This window comes from Convolutriloba macropyga, chromosome 4 (genome assembly GCF_964194025.1).
Source record: "Convolutriloba macropyga chromosome 4, txConMacr16.3, whole genome shotgun sequence".
Lineage (NCBI taxonomy): Eukaryota > Metazoa > Xenacoelomorpha > Acoela > Convolutidae > Convolutriloba > Convolutriloba macropyga.
The window spans coordinates 73562892-73576174 of record NC_134471.1 but is presented as its reverse complement, the minus strand read 5'-3'; the positions used below and the strand labels follow the sequence as shown (position 1 = coordinate 73576174).

The following is a 13283-nucleotide window of genomic DNA, read 5'->3' as shown; positions in this document are numbered from 1 at the left end:
CTACTACTACTACTACTACTACTACTACTACTACTACTACTACTACTACTACTACTACTACTACTACTACTGTTTCAACACTTTAATTCCAAATATGAAATAAAGGCACGGTTGGCAACAAATACAAATACAAATACAAAGAAAACAAGAAGAGTTATTTGTTTGGTTATTCTGTGAAGTGCTGTACGACGAAATTGTTGAAGGCATTCTTTGACCCGGTTGCTGCTTTCTCCTGCAATCTGGTGAACGATACTTTGTTTCGTACACAGTCTCCTTCGATTTGACTCATCCACGTTTTCCGTTGCCCCCCAGGAGCGCGTTTGGCATGGGCGTATTGATTGGGCGGGTCCCAATCGAAGGCACTGCGGGCTAATCTTCCTGGTTCCATTCTCTGGATGTGACCGTACCATTTTATCCGTTTGAGCATGATCATCGTGGATAGTTGGGGCATTCGCGATCTTGACATAATTTCATCGTTCGTTGCTTTCTCCAGATATGACTACTACTACTACTACTACTACTACTACTACTACTACTACTACTACTACTACTACTACTACTACTACTACTACTACTACTACTACTACTACTACTACTACTACTACTACTACTACTACTACTACTACTACTACTACTACTACTACTACTACTACTACTACTACTACTACTACTACTACTACTACTACTACTACTACTACTACTACTACTACTACTACTACTACTACTACTACTACTACTACTACTACTACTACTACTACTACTACTACTACTACTACTACTACTACTACTACTACTACTACTACTACTACTACTACTACTACTACTACTACTACTACTACTACTACTACTACTACTACTACTACTACTACTACTACTACTACTACTACTACTACTACTACTACTACTACTACTACTACTACTACTACTACTACTACTACTACTACTACTACTACTACTACTACTACTACTACTACTACTACTGTTTCAACACTTTAATTCCAAATATGAAATAAAGGCACGGTTGGCAACAAATACAAATACAAATACAAATACAAACAAAACAAGAAGAGTTATTTGTTTGGTTATTCTGTGAAGTGCTGTGCGACGAAATTGTTGAAGGCATTCTTTGACCCGGTTGCTGCTTTCTCCTGCAATCTGGTGAACGATACTTTGTTTCGTACACAGTCTCCTTCGATTTGACTCATCCACGTTTTCCGTTGCCCCCCAGAAGCGCGTCTGGCATGGGCGTATTGATCGGGCGGGTCCCAATCGAAGGCACTGCGGGCTAATCTTCCTGGTTCCAAACAAGATTCTGCAAAGCCGGTTTGTCAAAGAATGTCGTCGACAAGTCAAAGTTCGAGCAACTAGAGGCGAGCCTCACCTGTGACAAGTGTGAAAGGAAGTTCAAAACAGTCAATGGCCGAAAAGTTCACCAATCGAGATACTGTGGCAAACCTAAAGCAGCTGCCACACGCGTGTTTTCCTGCAAAGTACAAGATGTTATCGGAAACGAGTTTGAAAACATAGAAGCGTTCAAGTATCTCGGATCATATGTCAGCCTCAAGCATGGAGACCTCCAGGAAGTCAATTGCAAACTTGCAGAAGGTAGACAACGGTTTGCTAACTTCCAAAATCTCTGGAAGAGCAAGCAGCTCAGCGTGCACCTCAAGTGCAATTTGTACAAAGCACTCGTTTTATCAGCCGTGCTGTACAGCTCAGAGACTTGGACTCTTTCGAAATTATTGGAGAGAAAACTTGAGAGTTTCCACTGTGGTTGTCTTCGGAGAATTCTACGTGTGTCATATCTGGAGAAAGCAACGAACGATGAAATTATGTCAAGATCGCGAATGCCCCAACTATCCACGATGATCATGCTCAAACGGATAAAATGGTACGGTCACTACTACTACTACTACTACTACTACTACTACTACTACTACTACTACTACTACTACTACTACTACTACTACTACTACTACTACTACTACTACTACTACTACTACTACTACTACTACTACTACTACTACTACTACTACTACTACTACTACTACTACTACTACTACTACTACTACTACTACTACTACTACTACTACTACTACTACTACTACTACTACTACTACTACTACTACTACTACTACTACTACTACTACGATGATAGGACGATGACTTTATTACAACTGGCAATTTGAGACTGGCAATTTCGATTATCCGACGCTTCTCACAACCAATACGGATTACTTCTACGAAACCGAAAAAACCCACGCTTCATACAAGCAAAACCGATGAAACCAACAAATAGCAACGTTTCGTACGCCATTTTTGTCGGTATGTCTTAGCTCCTGTCTTTTCATAAATTGAACGAGCCAAAGTCTGGATCATAAACTTTTTCGGTCTTTCTGAGTCTTTTCATAAATCGAACGAGCCAAAGTCTGGATCATATCGCATTTTGGTCTGTACGGGTCTTTTCATAAGAGTTCTTGAACGAGCACATAAACGCACCAAAATTTTGAACGAGGCAAAGTCTGGATCATATCGCATTTTGGTCTGTACGGGTCTTTTCATAAGAGTTCTTGAACGAGCACATAAACGCACCAAAATTTTGAACGAGGCAAAGTCTGGATCATAGGCATTTTTGGTCTGCCTGGGTATTTTCATAAGCAAAAATAGTCTGGATGGGTATTTTCATAAGGACTTTTGAACGAGGACCTCAACCTGGGATACAATCTTTTAGTACTTTAAAAATTAAGAAATAATAAACTTTTACGCAAGGTTAGCTTAAATTTATAACCATTTGGCACAATACAAGATATGAGGCAGTCTAGTGGTCAGTGTTCTTCTTGCAGCTGAATTTCAGTATCCAATTAGGCACATTGGTCATAACATACATCTGTAGGTTTTGCTGCAAGACAAGTAGTGTAACTGTTAGCAACCGCTTTTTTCCAAAACGGCCTTTCTGAGCGTCAATCTAACAACAAATTGAGTTAAAACAGTTTACCAACCAATTGACAATTACGTTAACAGAAATTAATGGCAAATGAAAATGAATAAAAGCAAAATTTGGGCAAAAAATATATGGGTCAAATTTGACAAGAATAGTTGTGAAGTGAAGGAGTTCACTTAATATCAGAAACAGTGCTTATCTTGAGAGTATATTATCAACAAAACCATCCAAGGACTACACCATCAAAAAGGAAAGATTACACCACTCTTCAACTATCATTGTCTAGCTTTTGAACTTTTTTCTTCAGGGTGCAGCTAATAGCTACTATTTGGTGTTAATTGCTATTTTTTAGTGTGATCTTTTGGGCATTAAAACATCACAACAAAAAATTGTTTTGTGGCGTTCAGTTGTGCTTGTCAAAATGGTTCATGCTTAAAATACGTAATCTAGACAAAAATGCGTGCACTTGTAATTGATGGTGCACCTCCCCTTTGGCCGTAGCCTCAGGTATTTATTCAACAGACCTTTAGAGGAACTTGTTCCAAGCCATGAAGACCAGAGCTCCAGTGAAACTGCGGTCCAGCTCTTTGAGGAGTTGAGTCCTGTGAGCCTCAAGTCTCCTTAAAACATAGCAGAGCATGTGTTGTCTGTACCAGACACGCAGTGTAGCCACTCTTATCTTTTGAGCTCTGCTTTCACAGATACAACACTAATCTGTGGTGTTATTTATGTGACTCTCACTACATCTATCTTGTCTGGACCGTACACAGTATTTCCTGCTAGAAGATTTTCATTTCAGATAATAATTGTGCGCAGGGATCAGACACAGTTTTCTCATCCACTAGTTATTTACTTTCGGCCATACATACAACCTTACTAACTCTGCGTTCGTTGCCTACTAGCAGGGTGCTTCAGGCCGATTAGAGTTTGCAAGAGACTTTCATTGGAGTCTAGACAAATCACTACTAAATGGTTAAACTTCATCTACTAGTCTCGATTTCACTTTCGTTACTCTGTTGACTTTCGAGTCAGTAACATCATCTTTCGCTCACTGGAGACATTTCCAACAGGTAAATGTCGGTAAGACATGACCTCAAGAGCCACTTTTGTACAGGGTCCCACCGACGACTACTCCACTTTTGTTTCCTTCTTTCAAGGGCGCTGTTCAATGCTCTGCTTCAGCTCCCTCATCTCAGGCTGATGCCTTCGCCGATGAGTATCGGACCGGCAAGGAAAAAATTTTGACATTAAGTATTTAAGTCCTCGTGATTTGTGAGATCGATCGATAACTTTTTGCCGCTTAGCTTGACCGAGGTCTACCCGGGGTGGCCCACGAGGAGGTTACGGCGACAGTAGAGAGCCTTCCGGCATTTTACTCCATCCCATTTTGATGGAAAGAGGTAAATGATGGTATTGATTTAAGCACCGGTCTAGTACCATCAAATAACTCACAAAATAAAATTAGGAACAGAGTTGTAGATTATATCAACGACATAATCAATGCTTGTCTTATAAGAGCAGAATGAGAAAAACAATATTGAATTCTATGCAATCTTTTGTTGCATATTCAATAACATTCATTGTAGCAGAAGCATAGGTTCTAGCTTGATTTTAGAAAACATTTTAGCTCAATACTAAAGTTCCATGAAAATTAAGATTAACGTAAACAGCAGGGATCAAAGGGGATAACATTTGTTTGACTCCCCAAAGAACTTTTGTGAAGAACAGTGTTTTGACATAAAGAGCGCAAAATAAATTTGTGCATCTTTTTAAAACGAAATTGGTGAATTATTGCTAAATTGCAATCAACTGTATCTTTCTGCTTATGTAAAATAAGAGTGCTTTTGGATAAAATGTCTTTTATAAGCATGCTCAATTGACATAGTACTCACAGTGATGCTGCTGAAAAACATTGTTGCCAAAATTTTCACGCGATTCATTTTTGGTAGAACATCGACTGCTAAAATTTTTTAAAAATCAAATTAATTTTTCGTTTTTGTTAAATAAATATCAAACAAATTTAATAAACAAAAACTAAGAGACATTTTTGGTAAGTTTTACGGACAATTTTTTTAAAAAATTAATTGTCAGAATGCAAAGAAAACGAGACAGATATCAAGCAAATTGTTGGAAGAGACGTTTAAAAATTAAATGGCGATGAAATTGAATAAAAGCAATTTAGTGCAAACCTAATAAAAAATGCCAAATTTTTAGATTGAATCTACAGCGAATGGATTTTTTAGATGAGAAAAAAGGATTTATGTAACCGTTGTCCCTTAGTGAAGTAAAAAAACCCGTTTTCCGCTTATTAACTAGAAATAAACTACTTTACTAATGTCTATTAGAAAATGGTTAAATTCCTGGCCCTAGTAATTTTAATATATGGGCTATGAAAGCGGCAAATCTATCAACAGAAAACCTTTGCAATTCGTTTTTAACGTCTTCATCTTTCACATTATTCTTCAGAAAACGTTATAAATGGTTTATGTAAGTCTGATTGATCTACAAAAGCGATGGCTTTAAACAAAGAGATCCAATTAAATTACACTTTTATTTTGCAAAAAAATTCGAAAAACTTCTCCTCATTCAAGTGGAAGAATTTTTTCAAACCAACAAAATCTTTTAGTACCCTTGAGTTTTCAGCTGTGAACTTCATCCTATAATGGTGTATAAGAAAATATGAAAGATGCATTTGGCTGACATTTTGAAAAACTCTGAAGTCACCAATTTTAATCATTGTTTCTGTCAAATAGTCAAATTGATCAAATATACAATTGACAAAATTGAAAGCTTATAATCTTTCTGAAATTGCAAAAAAATTTTTAAATTTTTCTCGTTGCGTTAAATTTTACGAATTTTAAACAAAATTTTGTTTGTATTTGATTTGAAGTTTCTTTTTTTATCAGTGAAAACTGCGAAGATTTGCAAAAAAACAGTAATAGAGGCCTGAGAAACAACGGAAATAAATCGAAAACAAATTAACGACAATGATTATGGCAAAAACCTAACTTTCAGTTACAAGGTAGCAAAGTTTATAGAAAAAATGGTTTATAATTCTTGGAACAAAATAAGGAAAAACGTTGCAGATAAGAGAATTGATAACGTGTCTGCTAAAATTGATTGGAGCGTTTCTTGCGCAGCTAATTTGGAGCTGTCATGAAATAACTTGTCATTGTTCAGTGCATTTTTATTTGAAAATTACAGTTGAACACGCATATGAGTTGAGATGCTAAATTTTTCTTCATTTGAACAAATTGTTTAGTTCACAGCTTCTATTTACATAATCAGACATGCGCTCTCTGGAGTTTTTAATCAATCTACTAAATTTTAAAATCTTGGACAATTATTTTTTGTCTGCCAATAAATTGTGAGGGAAGGGACACGCTTTCTCTTGAAATGTCGAATTTAACAAATTTGACAATTACAACTAATGAAAGCAAGAAAAATCCTGTTGCAGGATAAAGTATACAAAAAATGGAAAAATTCCCAATCGTTGTTAAGATGATTGGAAAGGAATCTTCGGCAAACTTCAATTAAAAGTTCAGGCAGCATAGTGGAATTTAAACCTGAGGTTAGAAATTTAAATTAAAGTTTCAAAAAAATTAAAAAAAATTGAAAAGAATAGGCCATAGCTTTGAAAGATTTTCACTGTGAAGAACTGGTCTAATAATTCAACACTTTTAAAACTCAAACAGTTCATGGAAGTCATCTTGTTTTCGCGGCGCATTGTCAGAAAAAGAAACGCTCATGAAGATTGACTTGTTGTTCTCTTTGCAGTAGTTTACCAGAAGAGTCTTGCGCAATTAGCCAATAATTTGATATTTGTTTTTACAATACAAGCTGTCTAGAAAATTAAATCAATAAATTCATCACTTCTAAGAGACGAGTAAATAAAACATTAAAAGTGCGTTTTGAATAAATGGGAGAGGGCATTTAAAATCGGATTGCCATAATTATTGTCAAAGAAGAAATCGAAATAATGTTCTGATTTATTTTGATCAAGAATCCTTGCTATAAAAGTTTGAGGCAATTAAGAAGTAAAAGGAGATCATTTTTCGAGAAATGACGAATGAGATCAGAAGACGGTTGGTAATCAATGGTAACAGAATTAGGCGCTGTATTTGAGTTAGAAGTTACTTCATAGATGCAACAAAATTCCCCTAAAAATGCTGCTATATCCACTGATTATTCCAGAAAAACGGAGAGGATAAATTCAGAGGAAAAGCAACTCTTTTGCAATTTTTATTGATCTCGCCAGAGCTTTCAGCTGGAAATCTCATCAAATTTTTCTGCAACTTTGTCAATAGTGCAGTGCTCAATTAAGTTAATTGTTTGGAAAAATGGCATGCATTGGCACGGTCAATGTATATTGTACGTCGTCAAGTACCACTTGAAGCAAGATTTATGTTTTCCAGATCCTTAGAACTCTCACATTTCAGTTTCTGTGAATTACTTCTGCCATATCTTAACTATTCATCAATTCAGCTGACAAATGGACGCATAAATTGCGGGCTCATATTATGCTATCAAAAAATTGAAAGGTCTACAAATCTTTTAATGAAATCTGACATTTCACCCTTTAACCCGAATGATAAAATCGAAGTATAGAATAGTAAGTGCAGAATTCTTATTCCATGGAGACAAATAAATTGCAGTGATTTAAACACTCAGTTATTAAAAGAAATGGACAATTTTTTAATTGATGCGCATATATAGAGTTAGTCGTAAACAAAAAGTTGAAGAAAAATTGATAGTTTGTTTTCCGTGCTCATTTAACTAAAAAATTGGATTGGTACTAAGAAAGTTGTTATAAATTGTGAATAATTTCTTACAATGTTTATTTTTTTTAACGAAATTTATCTTCATACTTTTTTATAGTTTATATATCGTTTCAAATGAGAACCCGGGTCGAGGTTTGGCTGTGAACTTTCGTAAGAAAAGCGGTGAATGCGGTAGAAAAACTAATTTTCTTACATTTTTCTGCGCGTTTTTCTTACATTTTTTTGCGGTGAATGCGGTGAATCGCAGTGAATTATGTATTCTCACCGCGTTCCCGCCATTCTTACAAAAAGAAACCTCTCACGTCCTGCATTTCTTCAACTTGATATTCCACTGCACCAACTGTCACTTAATGCCCTTTTTTACCTACTTCAGAAATCAGTTTAAATAAACCAGTTTCAATCAGCTTCAATAAATCAGTTTCAATAAACGTTGGAAAACAAATGCGGTGAAATTTTGTAAGAAATGCGGTGAAATGCGGCGAAATAATTTTTTACCGCATTAACCGCATTCAACACATTTCTTACAAAAATTCAAAATTCAACCAAAAACCTCAACCCGGGAACTTTCAAAGAAATAGGGGAATGCTTTTTAGGCAAAATTGTCTAAGAAAATTTAGCGCCTTTCACCAGTTATTTGTTAAATTTAACTTTTGTTAAATAGGACTGACGTGTGTTGTTGCTCCGCTGGATATTTGCGACACAAACAATGTGACTATCGAGGCTGTTACAAGTGTAGACTCTGTTCACTTTACAGCCAGCATCATTGTCAATGATTGTGAGTAGAGTTAAAGATAACTGCATTAGGCAACGCGGCTAGTTAAACTGTGTTTTTTTCTCAATTTGTTCCCTTTAGAGAAGTTTTTATGACCCTAACTTCTGATAAGACAAATTTTTATTGTTTATAATGCCAGAAAAGTATAAAATGCAAAAACTGATGTTCATCCCGTCACTTTGTACACGAGCTTTATAATAATAATAATAATAATAATAATAATAATAATAATAATTAATTTTGGTTCCTGCGTAATCGCAGCGGAACAGCATTAGGCCTACAGTAGCCTGTTCTCAGCTGCCCTTTTTCTTATTATTCCCCACATTTCAGACTGTTCTTTTTATGAGCAGCATTGCTCTTTTTTGGTGACTATAGCCACTTTTTTTGTGTCTGAAACTTTCACGTGGTACCATCATTGCAGCCAACATTGGTCTGGCTATGGTCAACCTGTAGGCAATCACAAATATAATTTTCAATGGCCACTGTACGCTGAAAAGCTGTTATTAAGGCACCCTTTTTTCCGAAGAGGAGTAATTAGTATTCTTCAGGTTTTCAAGCATCGAAGAGGCGTATTGTACCCTACAGGGTTTTAACGGACCGAATAGTAATTTTGATATAATAAATGTTTTTTTTTGCTGAAGCATTGTTGTTCTTCCCTTAAGTTTGACTTCGTTCTTTTCGAACTTTAGACTTTAACAGTAGCTTAGTTTCCATTATTCAATAATTAGGAAGTGCTGGTTCTAGTCAAGGTCGAATGGTTATTTTGAGAAAATTCCTTCCAATAAGAGTCTCTCCTCCCTACCCAAACAATAGACACATCCACCTATACCTACCTCCACCTTCACCCCACCTAGCTACATCCTGTCCGTCTGCCTAAACCACCTCCACCTGCCTAAATCTTCTTCCTCTCATGAGGACGTAGGTTGCTGGCCTCTGGTCTGGCACCTGAACGTGACAAACAGAAAACATGAGAGGAAGAAGATTTAGGCAGGTGGAGGCGGTTTAGACATCCTTAATCCCCTAATGTCATGTTTAATCTCTAGCCCATCTTTAATGACCTGCTATTTAATTTTTTTGTTCTGGTGTCTTGAGTTTTGTTTTGGAATCATGAGAGTTTTTGAACTTCGGATTTTACCAGGAGCTTGATTAGTAACAAATTTTTCTAGGAACTGACAATAAAATTCAAAGTGCAAACCCGTACTGAGCCTCCAGAGACCATCAGGCCTGATTCAGAAAAAAATCAGGCAAAGTCCCAGGCCTGATTCAGAGTCTGATCATGTCAAATACAAGGCTGCTAAGAGAACACTCCAGAGTCGATCTCTGAGGTTTCTATTGACAGAGAAAAATCAAGACTTGGGGGTCTCTGCCCAGAGAAATCCCAAGTCTTGGGTCTCTCTGCCAAGAGAAGGTCCAAGTCTTGGGTCACTCTGTGCAGAGTACAACCAAGACTTGGTGACCTCTTGGCAGGCAAGACACAAGACCTGGGATTTCTATTGGCAGAAAGGATCCAAGACTTGATTTTTTCTGGACAGAGGGTTAGAATGGTGCATTTTCTAGGTTCACGGGCACTTTTAACATAAGTTTGAGTACCCTAATGTACAAAGAAAGCACCAATTATGATTATGAATGCTATTTAAACTATGTTCGTGGCTCTTGGTAAGGTATGGTCACCTTTTCAAGGCCAAAGAGGTCCTTAAAAATACAAATTCAATACTCACTGTTGAAGAGAAATGAAGAGCTATAGCTAAAAAAAACCATTACAATACCAAACATTACGAATATATATAAAACAACATCCTAAAGCAAAAAAAATTAGATTGGATTTTAAGGATATAGGGGAACTTCGATTTGTAGTAACGCTCGATATGAACAACTCCTTGACTAGCTTGAAAAAAAATATATTTTAAAAATACATTTTAAAAAACAACGAAAAAACCGTTTGAAAATCTAACTTTTTTCCTAAGCAAGCTAGGTCAAAAATTCTTTTTGACTTGGATCCCAGTGAGATAGGGGAACTTTGATTCGTAGTAACAAAAGATTTGTTCAACTCCTTGACTAGCTTGAAAAAAATATTTTAAAAATACATTTTAAAAAACAACGAAAAAACCGTTTGAAAATCTAACTTTTTTCCTAAGCAAGCTAGGTCAAAAATTCTTTTTGACTTGGATCCCAGTGAGATAGGGGAACTTTGATTGGTAGTAACAATAGATTTGAACAACTCCTTGACTAGCTTGAAAAAAAATTTATTTTAAAAATACATATTGCAAAACAACGAAAAAACCGTTTGAAAATCTAACTTTTTCCTAAGCAAGCTAGGTCAAAAATTCTTTTCGACTTGGATCCCAGTGAGATAGGGGAACTTTGATTCGTAGTAACAAAAGATTTGTTCAACTCCTTGACTAGCTTGAAAAAAAATTTTTTTAAAATACATTTTGACAACGAAAAAATCGTTTGAATTAATTAGAACAGAATTAATTTAACCGACCGCAAATGAATTAAAATAAACTTTTTGTTACTTTCTTATTAACTTTTGGCTTAAGTTTTAGGATCTATTTTTCAGCTGTGTAAGTTGTAAGAACTGTTTATTGTTTAAAAAAGTCCGCAAGGTAATTTGATCCAGTTAATCCCCAAACGTTTTTTTTTTAACTTCAGTTTGCAGCTAATCTTTTTCTGAGACCTAATACATAAGCATGGGTCCTATTTGGAAACCAAACACTCAGTTTTTACTTCTATCATGGGGATATTTTGTATATCAGTGAACGTCAAGAGAAGAAACCGATTCTAAGACTTGGCAGAGAAACCCAAGACTTGGATTTTTTCTGCCCAGAGAGGCCCCAAGAGAACGTGTAATTGGGCGCCAAATTTATTTAAAAAAATTGCTCTCATTAAATTAAAACAAAGGATCTTCATGATGTCAACCTTAACTCTGCTCAGAGAAACCCAAGACTTGGGTTCTGCGCTGCCCAGAAAAACCCAAGTCTTGGCCTCTCTCTGCCCAGAGATGTCTCAAGTCTTGGCTCCGCTACCCAAGTCTTGGCATCTCTCTATCAAGACTTGGCCTCTGGAAAATCTCTGAATCAGGCCTGATGGGCTCTGGGGGCTCGGTACGGCAAAGTCTTTTTTACACGTAGCGAACCCCTAACTGCCCCTAGTTACCCCTGCGGCTCACCCAACCCCAGCTACTACCCAGTGTATCCTACCTCCAAGAAACTAAGCCCAGCCCCTCACCCAATACCGCACAACCCCATAACTTGTGTTTTAGAACGTCAGTTTCTAATTTTGGTCATTTTCCTTTCAATATTACCTTAATTACTAATAAGTTTTAATCAGGAACTGCAGACCATATACACGGTCTGAAGATCCATTTTGCAGGTACCTACATACCTCAGCTGTTACCCCTCCTCTCACCCCAACTACTGAACTTTGGCGGGTAAAACCCAATGCTCCATAACCTCCGTATCCGAATGCCCCAACACCCAACGCCGCTTTATCACGCAAAACTCTTAACTATTTTTTTTCTGTTTCCTTGATCTTATTTTTGTTCTGTTTTTTTTTCTATAACTCTGATATCTTCATGGTTAGTTAAGAAATTATAAGCTATGATATAGCTATATACAAGCTGTGTTAATTCAACTGAAGCAGAAATTTAATTATTTTTTATGTTTTCGAACATTTGCTTCAGTTTTGAAACGATGGTTTATGTTTTTGAACTTCGGCCCTGAGCAGTAGCCAAAGATGTAAAGTATAGTAATTAGGAACTGCTGGTAATATTCAAAATCAAACGTCAATTTGGGTTTCTTCGATCCGATAACTTTTCCTCCAGCCTTTTCATCTAACAGGCACACCCTCATCTAACTGCCTCCGAGCTACCCAAATACCCCCGCGCAGGCGATTCCCTACACCCTCCCTGAACACAGATTTTTTAATCAAATTCAAAATTTTTTTTGCAAATATTTTTTCTTCTTTTTTTATTGTTTCTATTTAGGCAGGATCACTTAAATAAACAATTGCATGACACTTTAATTTGTTTTTATATAATCTACCTGATGTTTTTATCTTTCAAAAGTTTTGAATTCGTTCGGTTCGCGGTTTTTTCTAAGATGGGATCAATTAGATGTGTGAAATGTTCTTAATTTTTTTTCTATTTCTGTAGTTGGATTATCATATTAACTTTCAGGGTATATTTCATTGGCTCCCTGACGAGGAGTCATTGAAGCCATTTCAAATCTGGGCTTCATATCAAAAATATTTAACAGCTTTGACGCCATTTTTTTTTAAAATACATCAGTAATTTTTACCGTTTTTCAAACTTTTTGGTATCCTTCATGACTGTCTCGATAACCAATTGTTTGTTCATCTTATGCTCTGTTGACTTTCGAAGTCTGCTTTCCTAATGAAGCTATGACTCAGTTTTTTTAGTCTTTGATTTATATTTCATTTTTAAATTTCACGACTTTTATGCTTGGCTTCCGACGCACCTCCATCACTGTTTCATCTTCAAGACAGCAGAATCAATTGAAACGGATAAACCGATAAAACTCAGGAAATAAAATTACAATCTTTGAGACTTGGCGCATTGAGTTATCAAAATTTCCGAGTGCATACGGCTAACAGGCAGGACAAACGGGATAAACCGGTAAACCCACGTCATTAAATTATGGTACCCCAGGTTATTAAACTATATTAGAGAATTTTTTGGCTTGCCTTAGCATAAAACTTAAACGCCCCTCACTTCAGAAACCAATATAAGTGTAATTGCATTTTCCGCCAATATACCAACTGTTTTTGA

The 13283-nt window shown here is 36.2% G+C and overlaps 2 protein-coding genes across 3 annotated transcripts in view; both read left to right on the top strand.

Moving 5' to 3' along the window:
• The window catches only part of LOC142338165 (uncharacterized), a 79564-nt gene extending 67983 nt beyond the window's left edge, over positions 1-11581 (top strand). The window contains exons 15-16 of the mRNA XM_075387802.1: positions 9834-10029; positions 11429-11581. Of these exons, the coding sequence (XP_075243917.1) occupies positions 9834-10029; positions 11429-11581 (349 nt within the window). The remainder of the gene's footprint in view (positions 1-9833; positions 10030-11428) is intronic.
• LOC142338669 (uncharacterized) overlaps positions 8203-13283 on the top strand; it is a 30612-nt gene continuing 25531 nt past the window's right edge. For both annotated transcript variants that reach the window (XR_012758996.1, XM_075388532.1), the window contains exon 1: positions 8203-8497. The gene's annotated coding sequence lies outside the window, so the exon portion shown is untranslated. The remainder of the gene's footprint in view (positions 8498-13283) is intronic.